The 18,881-nt window shown below is 40.9% G+C and overlaps 2 protein-coding genes across 3 annotated transcripts; one reads left to right on the top strand and one right to left on the bottom strand.

Annotated features, from left to right (window-relative positions):
- The first annotated feature begins 2,385 nt into the window (after positions 1–2,385).
- Positions 2,386–8,776, top strand: csgalnact2 (chondroitin sulfate N-acetylgalactosaminyltransferase 2). 2 transcript variants are annotated; one of them, XM_022196315.2, is made up of 8 exons: positions 2,386–2,529; positions 4,537–5,387; positions 5,477–5,693; positions 5,797–5,898; positions 6,007–6,185; positions 6,285–6,379; positions 6,474–6,555; positions 6,966–8,776. In XM_022196315.2, the coding sequence occupies exons 2-8, from the start codon at positions 4,736–4,738 to the stop codon at positions 7,256–7,258; spliced, it is 1,620 nt and encodes a 539-aa protein (XP_022052007.1). In that variant the 5' UTR covers positions 2,386–2,529; positions 4,537–4,735; the 3' UTR covers positions 7,259–8,776. The 2 variants fall into 2 exon arrangements, with proteins under 2 accessions (XP_022052007.1, XP_051815506.1); XM_051959546.1 differs by lacking the exon at positions 2,386–2,529 and adding an exon at positions 4,181–4,246.
- Positions 8,707–18,501, bottom strand: sec23ip (SEC23 interacting protein). The gene is made up of 18 exons (XM_022196287.2): positions 18,300–18,501; positions 16,806–17,311; positions 16,447–16,654; positions 16,160–16,353; positions 15,964–16,053; positions 15,751–15,871; positions 15,397–15,486; positions 15,160–15,301; positions 13,901–14,109; positions 13,705–13,802; positions 13,306–13,476; positions 12,986–13,081; positions 12,710–12,889; positions 12,457–12,612; positions 11,797–11,899; positions 10,245–10,427; positions 9,998–10,160; positions 8,707–9,155 (listed from the first exon to the last, which is right to left on the bottom strand). The coding sequence occupies exons 1-18, from the start codon at positions 18,430–18,432 to the stop codon at positions 9,074–9,076; spliced, it is 2,925 nt and encodes a 974-aa protein (XP_022051979.2). The 5' UTR covers positions 18,433–18,501; the 3' UTR covers positions 8,707–9,073.
- Between the last annotated feature and the right edge of the window lie 380 nt (positions 18,502–18,881).

The raw sequence follows: 18,881 nt of genomic DNA, 5'->3' as shown, positions 1-18,881 counted from the left end.
TGTGAAATAAGCTTCTGTGTATAGCTATTGTAAATGTTCAATATGCAAATTGTGTTTGGTGGTTCACAGGAAGAATTATTTTCACAGCATAGTGATATAATTTTCAGTCTCGGTTCACCTACAGACATGATTAGTTCATTATAAACTCCAGCTTTCAGAAAAATCTATTTCTAAAATATATTATGGCCTGAGGAGCCTTTTTCTACCAATGCAAGTTCAGTGGGCAGTTTGCATTTCCACTGAGCTGCAATTCTCTTGACGCAAGTATAAATATCTTACATTAAAAAGCTATTAAAGGTTTTAGTTTTTCAGGTTTTAGAGGCAGAGTTTTGTGAACCACTGTATTTCATGTGTAACATTCAATATCATGTTTACTACTGTGTTTATGACATAAAGCATGGGGGTGAGTCTGAAGAGAGAGGTGTGAAATAGGTTGGAAAGACATCTGAGATATAATATTAGCTAGTATTCCTATGAAATTAAAATATTCATGGTATTTTTCTACAACCCTTGCCTTCTTGGATTTTGACCAGGTTCTGTAATATTGACAAAATCATAAGAAGGTTATTTTCTATTTTCTCAGTCAAGTGTCAACTGGGTGGTACGATACAATAGGATATGATACAATGCAATAATTACTTTTATTTATTTGTTTCTTTATTTATTAGGGACAGTGCACATTAATGAACGTCTATTTAAAGAGTGGTGGACGTAAATGTGCTTGATTATAGCAACAATGCTAATTTACATCCACAGTCCCTAGGCAGGTAAAAAAGACAACACAAAATGGTCTTAACAGTTATACATAGGACAATATGTGACACTAAAAGCACACTGCAAAAAGTACACAAATAAAACACAACAGTGAAACATACAATAAAACACAGGACAATAGGTCACAATTAAAGGACAATAGATCACAATAAAAGGACATTACAAAAAGTACACAAAGAAGTTAAAGGTCAATGATCACAAGACAGGAATTACAATGCAGTATAATACAATACAGTATCATATAGTCCATTACAATATGATACAATACAGTGCGATACAAGACAATATGGCTCAATATGATACAATATGATAAAATATGATATGATGCAATAAGATTTGATAAGATACATTAGTATTCGATACAACACAATTTGCTAAAATACAATGGGATCCACAAAGATATAAGATACAAAACAATATGATATACTATATTATTTTTGTAGAGATTTTTCCTTAGGCTAGTGTTGCTGCCTTCACATACATCTTGTATATAAGTACATAGACATGTGACAATAAACAACATAGTAGTGTTCATATCATCCATCTATCCATTATCTATGCACTGCTTAATCCTCATTAGGGTCATAGGGTGCTGGAATTTATCCCAGTTGACTTAGAATGAAGGCAGTGCTCTACCACAGGGCTACACATAGAGACAAACAATCACACTCACATTCACACTTATGGACAATTTAGAATCACCAGTTAACTTCATCATGTTTTGGACTGTGGGAGGAAGTCAGAGAACCCGGTGAGAACCCACACATGCACAGGGAGAACATGCAAACTCCATACAGAAAGATCCCAGACTGTGCGTGAACCAGGGATCTTCTAGCTGTGAGGCGACAGTGATAACCAACCACCCTCTTCATATTATCCAAATACCATTTGTAAAAACTTAAGTTTTGTAGTGCACTTTATTGTAGTTAAAAAATTATATCACCATGTGTCTAACAAACAAGAGAGAGAAAACAAATGAAGTGCGTCTAAGTATTGATTAAAGCAGCTCTGTGATGGACCGGTGGCCTGTTCATGCTGTTGCAGTGTCTCCACGTAATGTCTGCTGGGATACTATCCAGGCTCCTGCCACTCTTAATGGAAATTAATAAAGGAAATGAATAAAAGGAAAACTAAAAATAGAATCTCATGGGAACATTTCCTGGTTTACTTTGTGCACCATAGTGATAACAGATCACATGTTAAAACATTAAACAAATCATCTGTTGCCATTTAGATGGTTATTCAATTCAGAGTTGTCAGCTCATGCATCATCAGTGATAAGAGATTTGTTCTATCAATCAGACCAGAGAAACACGCAGGGCAATAGAATGGGAAGCAAAAACAATTATTTTTGGTGGTTAAAGCAAGCAAATCTTGTTTTTACTAACATATTTATGTTGTAATTAAGTTATTGGAAAAGCATTTAATTTTTTAATCATGGCCACGGGCAAAAACACAACTTAGAAAAACGTAGTAATACGTAGAACAATTCAATAACAACTTAATAATTTCAACATAAAAATAGCAATTTTAGTAACAATAAAGGTCGTTATTATGAATCAGGGCTTCAGCGTGTTTGATGACGTTTCTCGGCAGCTGCGCTCCTATTGGTCAGCTGCGGAGCGGAAGCAGACTACGACCCACTCGCTTCTCTTTGCTCCGTGGCATTTTATAACAGAAGCTGCTGCTGCCGCTGGTTTTACACCAAAACCAAGATCTAGAAACACGGGCAGGAATGGACAAACACATGATTAGGTGAGTGATTGTTTTTTTTAATACTGTAAGTGATTAGCAGGCTCCTTAATGGACGTAAAATAATCTGAAAGCGGGGTGAAGCAACGACTGTCGCTAAGCCAGCTGCTGAACAGCGCTACTGTCCGGTTTGGAATTTTCAAAATAAGAGTACAGTATCTGTCTGGCGTTAGGATTTCCAAAAGGACAGATGTCAAAGAGAAAGCTATAATGTCAATATTTGTCTGCTTCATTCTGCTAGTAGTCCAATTTCAAAGCAACATTAAATAAATCTATAATCTGTAAGTCCCTGCTGATGTATAAATGTGTCGTACTTCCATCTGAAGTGTCACTGCTCACTCCTGGCTATGTATTCATACCAAGGCAATTATGTAATTTGCAGCTAGAAGGAAGACAAAATAAACACAGTCTGTAAAGTCATGAGGTGGATGTCAGTGTGGTTAGAGTTTCATGTGTTTCCTCTTCACACAAAGTTGCCGAGCCAGCAAATCTTACAAGTGATCTGTTTGTCTTTAAAAGTGAACACACTGCAGAGTTTAAAAATAAGTAGTTCATCATGACGATCATATTCCTCTAAATAATACGGGTTTTCCCCTCATAGAGGAATTTTTGGCATCAAAGTAGTTTTATCCAAAGCCAAAGGAAAATCACCAGAAGTAAAGTCTCAAGAATTATACCATCTATAATACCTTGATTTTATAAACTTCTATCATTTGCTTTTTGAAATTTTTCATTGTCCTTTTAAATTTTATGATTGTCAGTGTTCACTGATATGCAGTAAAACACCAAGTCTAAATCTTCAAATGCGTAAATCTACTTGGCAGTATAACTGATTCTGAAATAAACAGAAAACACAGTGATACTGACTTACTGTCTTTATTTTAACCATGGTTAACTGAACTTTATGTAATGCTTGTCCTTGTTGGTGTGGGTAGAACCCCTCACTTTTGAACAAAAATAGCATAATACTATTTTTGTTGGAAAATAGGACTTCTGTGTTGGGTACAGTATTTGCCATTGGTTCCTCTTTATCAGCAGAATGGGTCCCTGTGAAACATTTTTAATGGTTTCCAAAAGTCATGCTTTATGTCAACATTAAACATTCATTTAGGACAAAAAAAATAAGTGTACAGGGGGGAAAAAATTATCGCTGTGAAGGTGCATCAACATGGTTTGATAACTGTTGCAGTTTTTTTGAAACCTGAGAGAAGCCGTTTCCAGCGTTGAGTCTTTGGAGTCAGAGGCCTGCTGGTTTTCATTATAGCCATCTTGGGACTGATTTACACCTGTGAGGCCAGGTGGAAACCAGGGGAGTGAGAACACAAAATCAGCATGACTTTGTGAGTTTAGGACTGGAGCTGTGTGACCTTCAAGAAACAATACAGGCTGAGGTTTAAATACTCCTACATTGAAGGTTTCCCAGCAGGCTTTTTGTAAAGGACTCCTAAAGTGGCCTTGAATGAGATTTCTTTAGTCTATGAGTCAGCGACCTTAAACACAGTGGTTTTATATGAAATATGCTGTTCAATATAACCCCAATGTCCCTCTGGGTATCTGCAGTCGATTGCATTGCTGCTCCTCAGTGTTGTGCTTTTATTTTGAAGAGGAGACAGTTAATCCAGAAGTCAATGTTTAGCAGCTTGCTGTGAATCTCACCCACCAGTTTTCTCTGTACTGTTGTTTGGCTCAGACCTAGCATTCGTGTGCTAGCTCTCCAGGTGTAGCTAATTTCTCCTGTCTCTGTTTCTTCAGGTTTTAACTAAATCTTTGAAGTCTACAATCTGACTGAACGTTGGAATCTTTTGAACAAGTTGTTACAGAAAAAAAATATTTGATTGATTGAATATAATTGTAACTGGCAGGGTGGTTGCTTGAATGGTAACACAGTGTTGTGCTACTAAGTGGCATTGTCTGTTATCAGCTGGTATCCAATGTTTTAATCAGAGTGATTTATTTAAAAGTCTTGGGAAAGCTTTTTTGTTTCACTGTGGATTTCTGTGTTTTTCACAGGTGATCAGTGCATGGATTTGCACCGGACCAATGTATAAAGACACTGATGCATTGGAGCCAAGAAACAAGACCTTCATGCTAAAATGACCCAAACATCCTTCCAGATCCCTGAGACGATGTGCACAAACATGCTGTTAGTAATGTGAGCAGAGGGGGAAGGGAATGCAGACTTGCCAGCTATAGCTTTTATGAGAGCGTGATGCCCAGGCGGGGGTTGCCACTCCAGGGTCGAGTCCGCTGGCTCTTCCTGGGCCTCTTCCTCCTGCTGGTGTTGCTGCTGTTCGCCTACCTGCTGGAGTGCACTCCGCCAGCAGACGTCAGCCTGGCTCTGCCCGGCATCGCAGGAGACAACTATGGGAAGGAATACTACCAGGCCCTGCTGCAGGAACAGGAGGAGCGCCACCTGAACCGCGCCGCCAGCCTCAAGCGTCAGATTGCCCAGCTTAAGCAGGAGCTTCAGGAAATGAGCGACAAGCTGAAGCTCCTGCAGGACAAGAAGGAGCCTCCAGGAGTGCAGGGTTTGGCTGAGAACAAAGACCAAGAGCCGGGAGATTTGCTGGAGTACCTGCATTCTCAGATCGACAAGGCAGAGGTGAACACAGGAGCGCGTCTGCCAAGCGAGTACGCTCTGGTGCCTTTTGAGAGCTTCACTTCTTCGAAGGTGTACCAGCTGGAGATGGGGCTGACGCGACACCCAGAAGAGAAACCTGTCAGGAAAGACCGCAGGGACGAGCTGGTGGAGGTCATTGAGGCAGCGCTGGATATCATCAACAACCCAGATGAGGAGGACGGGGTGGAGGACGACATGCCGATGCAGCGGCAAACCTACACAGAGGGTCACTTTACGGAAGGTAAGATTCATGCTGATGAACACATAACTGTGACTGATGAGTGTTCTCAGTGTAGCATCATGTTTTTCATGTTGTTATTATTTTGTCAGGACTATACAGGACAGAGCGAGACAAAGGGACGCTGTATGAGCTCTTCTTTGAAAAAGAGGATTCGAGCAGCTTCCGCCACGTCACACTCTTCAGGCCTTTTGGTCCGTTGATGAAAGTCAGGAGCACATCTGTAGAAACATCTGGAATGATTATTAACATCATAGTGCCACTGGCGGGCAGAGTAGAAACTTTCTCACAGTTCTTACAAAACTTCAGGTGAGACTGACTGTTCTTATCGGGTTATTGGCATAACCCAGCAGAATAAGATACAACTGTGCAGAGGGCTCCTGTAATTCATTTGAAAGCTTTGTGTTTTTAGGGAGGTGTGCATACAGCAGGACAGACGAGTGCATCTCACAGTGGTTTATTTTGGCCAGGAAGGCCTGCAGGAAGTGAAGTCTTCTTTGGAAAAAATGTCCAGGTTCGTCCTTCGGCGTAGAAAGAGCTTTTCATATGCTTGTGCTACTTTCTGTCTGTAATGAGAATTTAAATGTGTGGCATTTGTTTAAACAAACGTGTTGTTTGACAGGGAGGAAACATTCTCCAATTACACTCTGATCCCAGTGGACGAGGAGTTTTCTCGGGGTCGAGGTTTGGACATCGGAGCCCACGCTTGGAAGAAAGGCGACGTCCTGATGTTTTTCTGCGACGTTGACATCCATTTCACACTGGAGTTCCTGAACACCTGTCGTCTCCACGCCGCTCCGAGTAGGTTTAGTCCTGCTGCTGCTCAAAGGAATTGCATCGCTTGTGCTCTTGTTTTCGGTTAAATGTGCTAAAATTGGTTTGATTCGTTTTGTTTTGTAGACAAGAAAGTCTTCTATCCAGTGGTGTTCAGTCTGTACAATCCTGCCATAGTCTATGGAAATTTGGAGCTGGCTCCACCCATTGAACTCCAACTGGTAAGAGGTGTAGAAGTTCACAGTCATCTTTACGTAGGATGTCGGAAAGATGATTTAAATCTGTCATTTTTATTGACGTTTTTATTTCAAATAGATTCACAAAAAGGACGCTGGATTCTGGAGAGACTTTGGATTTGGAATGACGTGTCAGTATCGCTCAGATTTTCTAAATATTGGTAAGCACAGATCGTTTCAGAAGCCCGTATCCTTCTTTTTGGGTTTTTTGTTCTTTACTACATGTTGTAGGTTTTTGGGCATGCAAAAAGTCTAAAAACTTTCAAGGAAGTTCTTTATCATACAAACACTACTCCTAACCTGCCACAAAGGCCTCATCTGAAGTCCAGGATTTTGTTCTGTTACTGATCTATGTCACCATGTTGCACATTTGCAAAACAACTGACTCACAGCTAGTTTGGCATAAAGAAAAGAGTGGCTGCTACTCCTAAATTCATAGCAGTGCTGCCGTAATATACAGTACAATAAAGCATGTAAGCAAATTCTAGTAGACCCTCAAGAGCTTTTTACCAATACAGTTTTTGAGTTTGGGCGTACTTTAACATCTTGCAAATGGATTTTATTCCTCAAGGTGGTTTCGATCTTGAAGTGAAAGGCTGGGGCGTGGAAGACGTCCACTTGTACAGGAAGTATCTTCGGAGCGACACCATAGTGATCCGGACACCGGTGTCGGGTCTGTTCCACATGTGGCACGAGAAGCAATGTGCCGACGAGCTGACGCCAGAGCAGTACCGCATGTGCATCCAATCCAAAGCCATGAACGAGGCCTCCCACTCCCACCTGGGCATGCTGGTTTTCCGCGAGGAGATCGAGGCTCACCTACGCAAACAGGCCTTCAAGACTCAGAGCAAAACAGAGGACTGAGCAAGTCTGTGTGCCCGAAATCATTCCTACGTAATGACTGTGAGGTACTGACATTATTAACGCACTAAAGCAAAGACCAGTTTACACGGATCCTTCTGCGTTTTACCGCACAGCTGTAGACAAATGAATGTACAAAATGAGCATCGATCAATGTGAAACGCAACACGGTACACGTCTTTCTGAGAGCTACAGCCGTAAATGATCAAATTAGTAATATTTAACTTACTGAAGGAAACAAACATGTACAAAACAGTTATATATCTCTTGGATTTAGCTTGACATTACATTTTACATTCTGAAGTCAATTCAAGAAGTATGCAGTTATAACTTAGGAAGCGTAAGCCTTTCATGAAGCATTCCTACCTGCTTTAAAAACATCACCAGTTTTTTTTCCACTACTCAGTGTGACTTCAGCCAGGAGATATCAGATGTTTCCGATGATTTCTGCATTCCAAAAAGGGATCAAACATCGTTAAAGACAACCAGCTGTTACTGTTTTAACAGGAGTATTTTTAAATGAAACAAAAGACAGTTACAAAAAAGAGAACGTCTTATAATTTATTGACAGTATGAACATTAGGAAGTTGCACTTTCCCATGATGGAAGTTAAAAATGTAATTTCACTACACAAGAACCCAAAAGTATGTACTGATTCTCAACTTTGTTTTTAAATCAATGAACAATCTTTCACAGTATATTGGCAGTTGTACATGTATGGAGCCATAATGTTTTGTTAGTAGTGTATTTATAGGTTCTTTCAGACTGGCAGTTTCTTTTAAAAAGGGACCTTTTTTTGCGTGTTTTGTGTGACAATCAGTCACCGTCTTTATTTGTTGATGACCGCTTCCAAGTAAACAGTTTACCAGAGAAGCATGTTGATAAAATAGTTGAAGAATCAGAAGCAAAGATCTGCTTATAGCATGCAGCGCGACGATATCGGGTCAACACGGACCAGTATTATCTAAATAATAAATCTGTCATCTAAGCCCAGAGAGAATCACTCAGCACTACGATTCCTGATACTGGACTGAGATTGAATGTTACTCTCTTGTAAATACTTTTCTAATATTCCGTTGTTTCATACATGTGAGTTGAATATTTTTGTGCCTACATGCTTAAAGTAATACGAGATGTTGACAAGATTGTTTTGAAAATGTTTGAAGCTGCGTCCACGGCTTAGTTAAGTTCATTCCGTCTCATAATGAGAGCGGATGTTAGGTGTTACGAGTACAGCCGTCAAAAGCTGACATGGAGCCGACAAGAAGTGCTTTATTTCTCACGATGAAAGCAGGTTGTTCTTGCATCGCATCCTGTACTGTAATTATTTTTAACCAGTGTTTTTACAGCATATTCCAGCTTTTTGTAGATAGTCTTAGAGTCTCCTTACCCTGCAGGAGAAATGTTATCTCTTTCTTTCAGCATTACACAGCAATTCAAACAAGAAAAAATTCATGTACAAGGTAATGATTTATTTTAAATTTTTGGCCATGAAATAAAACTTACAGATGGTTGCATTAACTGCTGCTATGTCGTTCCTGCTGTTAACATTCGATCTGATGGTACATATTTTTTAGTAAACTTGACCAGTTCTATAATTTATGCTATAAAAATGTAATATCAAACTTGTCAAGTGTCTTTGAATCAACTAGCTCATTTGTATGCTTCTTAATTTAAGACAAATGGCATAATACAACTGTATTATTCATCTGTATACAATAAACTACATCAATAGAAAATAAAAGGAAAGAAACTAGAAAAAAAAATCAAGACATGAAGTAAAGTAGATGGGAAAGTTTCAGGCTCATTTTCAATGTATTAATGTGCTATCTGTTCTGGATGGAAGCCCATGGTCTTGTAGATCTCTTTGAGAAGAAGCAGAGCTGTGTCTTCTGATTGCCTACAAAACAACAACACAAATGTCAACACAGGCCTCGGTCATGACAGTGAGACAACACGAACAACAACAAAACATGCACATCAGAAGAGTATTCAGTCACATTCTTTACATGTGATTTACCGCTATGACCCATCAATATGTCTGTGAAAAAAGGCTGGTCTGTTTTAAAAACAATTTCCTTTTTTAAACGATTAGCGGTGACCTAAAAAAGGAAGCATTGCTTCTGTTTTTAAAAAAATCACATGTTAGACAATCAAAAGTGTGACCAATGATCCCATTGTCCTAAATAATCTTGATTATTTTACTAATATGAAAGATAAGAAAACTGTGAGAACAGCTGATCTGACCAACATTCCAAAACCTTTAGATATTTATTTTATAATAAATTAAAGAAACTATAAATTGTTACATTTCACAGACTGAAGCTATTAAAAGTTTGGCATATTTGCATGAAAAAAGTATTAAATCAATATAATTGCTAAGTAAGTTTGTGTCGATCAGAGCTGCAGCAACTAACTGATTAGTTGTCAACTATTAACTATTTTGCTCATTGATTAGTTTTTCTTTCACTAAAGAAACCTAATCAATGACCTTCTGATTCCAGAAACTATTATTTTTAAGTTTCTTTACTCCTGTCTTTATTTTGTTTTTGGACATCATCTTGGGTTTCGGGAAACTCATTTTTCAGCATTTCCGTACATTTAATAGCTGAATCAACTGATTGATTAATTAAGAAAATAACGGTTATTTGCAGCCCTGTTCATTCGGTCAACGAATTTCTTCAGTTCTAGTAGCAACTGCAGATTGTGATTCATCGCAAATTCAAATTAACTTGTTCGTACCAGTAGCAGAGGTGACTCTGGAGGGCAAACAGGTACTCATTGAAACTCTCGATGGGCTTCTCCTGCAGGACGTAGTCGATGCGATTCCCTCCGTTCAGCATCCCGATCTTCACCTGAGGTTCCTCTTCTTTTTGTGGCTCGGGGCTCTCTGGAATCCTGTGTTCTGTGACAAACCAGAACACAGCTGTTCATATCACACGGTACAGAAATAACTTGACTGAAGAGGCATATGTTGGAAGAAACTCACCCTCCTCGACGTGTTTCTCCTCCTCTGCGATCTGATTGGCCACAATGGCCAGCTCAGCCTGCAGTTGGGCAGACGAGGTGTGAGCTCGAGCAAAGTCGTTGAGCGTCTGCCAGGCGCTTCTCAGAGAGCTGATAAAACCCTGCTTCAAGTCAGAGCCCATCCTAGAGAGACTCTCCTTCAGCTCTGAAACGCACAAATCATCTCTGTGTTTGATAAAAACCTGTTCAGTTGGAGCCAAAACCAGCTTCTGTCATTCCAACATACAGCATGACTACACAGAGGAAAAACTGACAAATGTCATAACTATTGTTAGATGTATTGAAATGAAACAACAACCCTCTTGTTAATGTTCAACTTTAACCACCAGAAGAAACGAGATTGTGATCAGCAGCCTCCCATGTTTCCTCAGAGGCCAGATAAAACAATGTTCTGTTCTGTTTGCCATTTATTGCACCGCAGCAAATCAAAAGTAAGAACAGAGTCTCTGTATTGTGTCACCAGATATTTGAACACCACACCCATAAGAGGCCTGAACTGGGGACTTTCACTAACACAAGACAACAAATTAGTTTATTTTGCTCGCATGAGTGTTACTGTTGGAATTTAGTATTACAACTTTAAATACGTCTTCTAACACAAGACTGCACACTTCACAGTAACAGTAATACTGTGATATCTTTAGAAAAATTAAGGGAAAATATCATTTCAGAAGGAGGTGTTGCTCCACTGCCTCAGATTTTGTTCACTGCCTATTTAATATTTGGGACCAAGAACTACATTCTGTGAAATACTTGGGCTAAATTTGAGGAAATATCTGCACAAATATAAATCCCAAAGTCATGACATTTGGTGAGGACAAAGGAAAAATGTTTACAGTAGATCCAAATGATCAGATGGCTCCAGGAGAGGCCATATTCTTAATTATTGGCCCTTAAAAATGGAATAAACATTTTCAAAAATTTCAGAAGGGTGGTACTGGGGTCTTACACAGTTCCTGTAAGTGTTTTTATATGGTTCCATTCATATTTCCTACTAAAAATACAGTCTTTGTTCAAATTTTCATGAACATTTGAGGCTTCTAACTTTAGTAAAATTTGGCAACTACAGCAAGATTAGTTTCCAGGTTTTGCTGCCATGACAAAGTGACAATATGGACTCATTTATAGGATCAAAAAAGCTGGCATTCATTGGGACTGGCCTATATATTGTTAAGATATGCACAAAGGTACAAGTTCTGTCCATGTTGTCTTCAAATTCAATCACATACGTAAAACATGAGGTTTATTTTGCCTTACTGAAAGTTTCCAGAATCCCTCACTATCACTCAAATTCATATTTAACATTGTTTTTGTGTGTTTTGTCTTATTTTTGTACAAAAAACTCAAGTGCAGGGAGGTCAGAGAGTCTGTAATAATAACTATGTTGTTCCTATGTGGGAGTGTCAACAGGAAATTCACTGGTGCTGGACTATTATCAGCACTGCTATAATGCAACACTCCTAAACTGTTAACAGAATAATGACAGTGGTGGTTTTGTTACTTGGGTCTCTTACCCAGATGAAGCCTTTTCCTTCCTTTGTGATGTGGGATCAAAACAGGCTTCAAGTCCAAGTCTGGCAGTATCATGGGCTCGATCCTGTAGGCCACTGGGTCCAACTGAAAGGAAATATATCATCAGTAAATAAACTAACACATAAAAGAGCTCACGCAGGTTTTTTCATACTGAGGTTAAATGATAATTCTAAACAGTCGGTAGGTGTGAATGTGAGTGCGATTGGCTCCATGTATAACCCTGTGATAGACTGGTGATCTGTCCAGGGTGTTTCCTGCCTTCACCGTAAGTCAGCTGTGATCGACTCCACCCCCCCGTGACCCTGATGAGGATTCAGCGATGAATAGATAACGGATGGATGGATAAAATAAGTCAGCCACTTTGCTCCCATCACATTTTGATTTTGCCTTTAGCTACTTCATTTGTATTTTTGCCTTCACTTGACATCACAAGCAGAAATACAGACAGGAAACACACCAAAGGTCCTCCAGGCATGAGTCAAAGCGTGGATGTTGTGGGTATGTGATAATCTGAGCCATTAGGTTACTGAATGAAATGCTTCTGCACAGAAGGTTAATTTATACACATTTGTAAGTAAAAGCATCTAAGGCCTTATTAGCAGTAACTTCTTCAGCATATTAATGTTGGCGGAGTTGCATACCGGGTGATAAATATTGAAGAATCGTTTGCATGTGGGCAGCTGGTACGTCTCTTCAATCTTCTCGAGGCCTCGGACCGTCAGAAACATGCCGATTGGAGAACCCAGGGCAAAGAAATTCACAGGCTCAAAGTCCAGAGCGTGGTAGACCACAGACACCTACAGGGCCACCACAAGTTATTAATATTAACTTAAAATCCACCTTCATGCCATCTTGAACAGCTGCAACAACCTCCCTCAGGTGAGACTTATTTACCTGCCCAGTACCAACTTCAAAGTAATTGTAGTCGACGTGGATGGAGGAGACAGCGTGTCCCACTGGAAGCTGTTTGACGGCAGCGACAGCCAGAGCTTCAGCTGCTGCTGGTGTTGGCGCTGCAGCCTGACTGACCTCTCTGACCTCCGCTTTCTTCTCCTCAGCTGCCTGACGTGCAGCCTGTGTGTAAATGAAACCACAGCAGGGTCAAAATCAGCATTTTAGTCATCACCATCTGGTTTGCAAGTATCACAAATACCCAAGAGACAAACTTACCAGCTTATTCAGTCTTTCTTTGACAAACTTGGCAATCTTTTTCCTGGGACCCAGAGGGATTCCCATCTCCTTCAGGTCCTCAATTGTGCACATAAGCTAAAATAAGAATAAGTCAGAGGGACAAAATGAAACTGGAACTGCTATTATATAAGAATAATATATGAAAATGACATCAAAGATACATTACTCCCCAGACTGGACCTTTGTAACTGACATTTTTCTTGTAAAACAGCATTCTTGTGCTGTTTTTTGAAGACAAATCTGTTTGGCTTGAAATAAATCATGCCTACATAAAAGCCAAATGCAGCTTTTATTCTTACAAAAGACTCAATGTCAATCTTCTCCTCATCAAAGGTGCCCTTGTACTCAGACAGGCCCAGATGTTGCAGCACAGCTGAAAGATCCTCAAACTCCTCTCCATCTTCTTTTGGCGGCTCCTCCACAGCCGGAGGGGTAACAGCATTGTTTCCCTGAGTAACCGGGGCTGTCACCTGGTATGAGAAGCAAGATTGACTGTTACACAACTCAGCATACATTTGAAGGTATCCGTTATGTGTGTCAGTAGGCTAAAGAGGAGAAAACATTATTACATGCATCACATCCAGAGGGGAAATAAATACAATGGTTTTAGTGGAAAACATGAAACTATTCAATTCATTAGCATGGGGAGAGTTTACCTGTTACTGTATACCTTTAATTCAGATTAACTGTTTAATTACCTGATTGGCATCTCCATTAGCAGCGGGTATGGTTGGCATGATCGGTGCCTGTGAACCGTTCTTCTGATTAGAAAGCAGATCGAAGAGAATCAGGGAACCTGCAGGTACAGAGGAGAGGACCAACAGAAAGAAGGTTTAAAAAACAGAAGAGGGAACATAAACCACAGGTGCTAAAGCTAATGAACTGGTTTATTACCTAAACTGTGTCCGGCCACTGAAATCCCTCCTCTGTAGTCTGGGTTCCTCGCCAAGAACAGGGCATAAAGGCGGTTAATTTCTAGGGCAACTGTGTCCATGATGGTCTGGCAGTACGTAGGACTGTTGTAGAAAAGCACATCTAACAAAGTCTCGTTTGTAAAGTGACGCAGACGGCCAGTGCTGGGCAAGGTGATCTTCTTTATCCTCCTACAGGGACGAGAAATGAGTCGGTATTAAATTCAAAGGAGGAGTTTGGTGAAATTTGATACTTTGCTTGTTGTTAACAAAACACATAAAAAGACTGAAGCAAGCAATAGGTTTATCCTCACACAAGTATCCAGAATCTGACATCATTTTTTCTCTCTTACACAGACGTCCCGTGTTTTGCCACATCTTAAACTGGGCAACAGGTTCCTTCTCGACTAAAATCATCCAAACCGAAGCTTATTTTGAATCAAACCACAGACACTGTCCTGCTGCTGTAACTACAGTCACTAGAGCACCCAATGAGCACTAATCTGCAGCTGAAAATAGTCCCCAACAAGTGCTCTGTTTGCACAAATCTGAATGTTTACTCAACACTAGACACACTAGCTGTTTTTTAAAAATTCAAACTAGATATATTTTAGATTTACACGGGGCAGACACATGCATGATAGCTTTGCTCTTTTTGAGATCTGCTATGATTAATTCATTGGCTGTCAGCTAATAAATGAAGTGCCAACTATTTTGATAATTGGTTAAATGGTTTAAGTCATTTTAAAGAAAAAAAACGCAGTGATTTCAAACAATTTCAGCTTCCTAAATTTAAATATTTTCCGATTTCGTTACTACAATATGACAGCAAAGTGTATATCTTTGGGTTGTGGATAAAACAAGACATTTGAGGACTTCATCTTGGACTTTGACATTTTTAACCATTTTCTGATATCCTATAGCGCAGATAACTAATCAAGAAGATGATCAACAGATTAACCAGCAATTAAAATAGTCACTGATTGCAGCCCTGCTGATAATAATTTTCAGAACTTCTTGCAACATTTCTCTTCAAAATTGTTGACTAAAAAACTTCAGACACCTGAACCTGATGCACACACTATTTCAGTGTTTATGTGGAAGTAGTTCTACATATCTGGAATGCTAAGCTCAGAATCATATGTTGAACAACCAGATTTCCATTACAGCCTGAACGTAAGGTGATGATACCGACCACGTGTCTGTGTGTCGTTTCTCTTGTGTAAACCAGTCTGTCCTCACCTGTCCACTCCTGTGGCATCTCCATGTAGAGCCGTGTGCCACTGAACAGGCAGAAACTCCACCCGGCTGATAGCGTGATCATCCAGCGATTTCTTAAAGTGACTGTGCAGCAGCTTCAGCGACACATTACGGAAGTCGTCCACTGAAAGCACAAAACAGAACATTGTATTTGTACGCTTTAATTCATAAATGTCATCATGAAGAGAACACAAATCCTGGTGAACAGCAGGTACTCACCACACTCAATCATGCTTCTGAACCTGAGGTCACACACAGGACCGATCCCATGAACCATGAACACAAGATGATCCACCTTGGGGAGCTCCCCTGGAAGAAATGGCACCTAATGAACATGTGGAATTCTCACAGTGATCTACAGGTCAACTATCGCCCTTTTAACATCTGACCCATGTTCACCTTCTCCATACACATTATGGTAGCTCTTACTTTCACAATAGTCCTATGAAAGCCCTCATCTGTTTTATTAACAGTACTTACAGAAGATAAGTGCACTTTATTTTGATTTACACGGATTCTAACACTTTCTAGGTGCATCCACTTAGAGCAAATTGATGCGTGTGTAAAAACTACCATCAGGCACTTCATCATGGTCATCATCAATCCCTCTCTTCACCACTCTGGGCCTCGTCTGCCCATCCTGAGTTGTGCCCCACTCATCTGGAATAGAGGAGGGCTGAAACTGCACAATGACCTGCAGAGGCAAACAGGTAAATTACAATCACCTTATAAACGGGTTTAATCATTACAAGACCACTAGTTATCAGTAAGGAAGCAAATGCCTACCTTTGGATTGTGCATGACAATCGTTTCTCCTGATGGGAACTCCAGTCTGCGGTGCCACTGGTTGGTAGACACAGCTTTCTTATATTCTGTCTGAGGTTGAAAGACATACACAATTTATTACACACATTAACATGCTAGCTTTCAGCTAAAACTCGAGCATTTTAATTTGATCAGTGAAAGAAGAAGTTAGACAAACCTCCAGCTTGTCGCTAAACTCCTCAGAATAAGGAACAAAGCGACTGTCTGTATCGCCTTTGTAGAACCAGCTGCAGCGCCGGACTTCTGTAGGCTCTTCCTCCCAGAACACTGCAGTCCGCATGCGGTCATAGAGCTGCACGTCGTAGCGCCCTCCATCTGTCCGCACAATCACGTTCTCTGGGTCTGGTTGAACTGGAAGAGCAAAAGCATTGAGCAACAGTTTCAGATCAGGTCTTTGTGATTATAATCATCGACTTAGTTTGCCTGTGAGGTAGGCTTTCACACCAGAGTTGTACGTCTCCTCAAGCTGAAGGGAGTCGATGATGCTGAAAGGAAGCCAGACGCTCTTAGACTCCACCTGCTTGCAGTAGAACCAATGAGGCTGAACTGCTTCATAGACGTTGTAGTTGTACGGCATCATTGGACCTGCAGGAACTACAGCTCCAGCAGTGGAGGCTGTAGGTGGAGGCCCTTGAATATGTGTGGGAGGAGGCTGAAAAGAGAAAGTTGTGATGCATTTTTTTATAGTTACACTTTAGACGATGAGCTAGAAATCGAGACAGCTGGATAATCATCCAAATAAGTGAATCAAGTACGCTACAAACCCAACAATGTCTGACAGTTTCTGATGAGCTTATATCTACCGTTGTAAACGTGGGTCCTGACATCGGGAAGGTTTGAGGCGGGGAGCTGAGAGAGTAGGGATTCTGCTGAGGTGTGTGTGTCGGCGGCAGGATCTCAGGAGCTGGGATGTAAGGACTGGCTCTGCTGCTGGTGGGGGTGTGTCGGTATGGGTTGTAACTCTGTGGCTGCATTTGGGGAGGCGGTGGGGTCATCGATGTGGGTGGAGGCGTGTGACGCCCCAGGGGACTCTGGTAAACAGCGCCGCCAAACACTGAAGTGGCAGGGTTCATTTGCGAGGCCGGAGGAGGTGCTGGAGCCATGTTGACGCTGCTGGGAACAGAAACAGGTCCTGTTGTTGTCGGGGCTGTAGACAGCGCTGGCGGTGGGCATGGTGTCTGTCCTATGGATGCAAACGGGTCGCTACTGGTTACGGGGCTGGAGAAGTAGTTGAACGTAGAGGGGGCTGCGCCGTTCCCAGAGGTCTGACCGAGAAAACTGTCTTCTTCTCCAACATCAGTGGAATCTTCTAATGGACATCAAAATGGAGCAAAACATTTACATTTGGACGCAGCTACAACACACATGCAAAACACAGAGGCAGTGGGCATACACAGTTACATTATTCATACGCATCCAAACCTTGATTTAATGTGAAGGTTTTTTTTGTATTTTAAATCGCTGAGAATCTTTCTGCACATCTCCTCATTGTGATGATCTCTAGGTCTCTGAGGTTGGAGACTTTCTCGCCCAGGTCTTCAGTTTCTAGTACAGATTCTCAATGGGGTGCAGGTCTGGACTCCAACATACTGATATTGTTTTCTGGTAACTATTTCTTCATGATTTTGGCTGTATGTTTCAGATCACTGTCTTGCTGAAAGTCTAATGCTGCCCAAGGCAAAGTGTTTCTACATACTGCCCGATGCTTTCCTCCAGAAACCTAATGTAGTCCTCGTTTCTCATGATGCTGCTACTTTGACAATGTTGTCTGGCCCATTGACACAATACCATACTTCCTGTTTTCCCTTGTTTATGTCATCTCCACCCAGAAAAAAAAATGTATTGGTCAAATAAAAAATGTCAATATAACGACTATTTTCGACTTTTATGTCTTTAAGCTATCAGATAGTAGAGAAAATGCTCATCACACTTTAGCTGAGCAAAGAGTAGCATCTTCAAATGTCGAAAAAGGATGTCAAACTGTCCGTTAACTGAAATGAATGGCAACAGGATGTAGCTAATTCCAAGACTAAACTGTTTTGTTGCTGTGACCCAGTGAAACAGGTGTAAAATAAAACACCAGACAGCTGACAGTCTGACCGAAACACACAACTGTCAGTCTAGATAAAGCTGCTTGTCAAACGGCTTCCTTCTCAGACACAGTTTCTTTCTGTTTCCATTTCTTTCACACCAAAAAATTAGCTGACAGCAGCACAGGAGCCCAGTTAGCTAGCTAGCTTAGCATGCTAACGACCCCACTGGTGTTTGGATCCCTCCAGAGTCAGAACCAGTCTCACCTCCTGACAGCACCGCCGGACCAGTGGCCTGACTCACTGGCATGAAGGGCAGGTTGAAGTTAAACTCGGGGGCGGCGCTGAACAATAAATTTGAATTGGTGTTGGGAGCATTATTGTTTTTTCTATCTGCCATTTTCCTCTAGTATTACACGTAGCCACTACCGGAGCAGGCAGGCAGACACGCTCGGTTCTCCAAACAGCTTCTCCCCCTCTGACCTCACTGATTATACTGATCTATAAAACAACCACTATCTGACCAGACGGTTAAACACCGCAGCACATCGTTTATAGATCTGCTACAGTCACGCAGGTCATCTGACCGTCGCTCGTCGATTGTAGAAAAACAAACGCTCCCCTTCTCTGCTGCCACCTACAGACCAGGAAGACTACCACGGTATGTCATTTATTTCAAACAAGCTAAAATAGGAAAAGTTGAACAATTTATGATGTATAGTTTGACATTTAAAGTTGATGCCTTTTCTTCTAACTAAATAACACAGCTTCAATCAAACTCAACAGACCCAGCACAGTTCACAGCAGTGATAACTCCGTGCTCCGGTCGGTCCCCGCAACGAAAACGAA

The sequence above is a fragment of the Acanthochromis polyacanthus genome, chromosome 15 (genome assembly GCF_021347895.1).
Source record: "Acanthochromis polyacanthus isolate Apoly-LR-REF ecotype Palm Island chromosome 15, KAUST_Apoly_ChrSc, whole genome shotgun sequence".
Classification (NCBI taxonomy): domain Eukaryota; kingdom Metazoa; phylum Chordata; class Actinopteri; family Pomacentridae; genus Acanthochromis; species Acanthochromis polyacanthus.
Note: the sequence above shows the minus strand (reverse complement) of the source record. Positions and strands in the feature narration are given on the sequence as shown.

Coding starts and splice junctions, on each gene's coding strand:
- sec23ip (XM_022196287.2), bottom strand. CDS start 18,432: ATGGCAGATAGAAAAAACAATAATGCTCCCAACACCAATTCAAATTTA. Junction 13,803..13,900: donor AGTGGCCGGACACAGTTTAG/GTAATAAACCAG, acceptor CTGTACCTGCAG/GTTCCCTGATTCTCTTCGAT. Junction 11,900..12,456: donor TCTTCAATATTTATCACCCG/GTATGCAACTCC, acceptor ATTTCCTTTCAG/TTGGACCCAGTGGCCTACAG.
- csgalnact2 (XM_022196315.2), top strand. CDS start 4,736: ATGCCCAGGCGGGGGTTGCCACTCCAGGGTCGAGTCCGCTGGCTCTTC. Junction 6,186..6,284: donor TCGTCTCCACGCCGCTCCGA/GTAGGTTTAGTC, acceptor TTTGTTTTGTAG/ACAAGAAAGTCTTCTATCCA. Junction 6,556..6,965: donor CTCAGATTTTCTAAATATTG/GTAAGCACAGAT, acceptor TTATTCCTCAAG/GTGGTTTCGATCTTGAAGTG.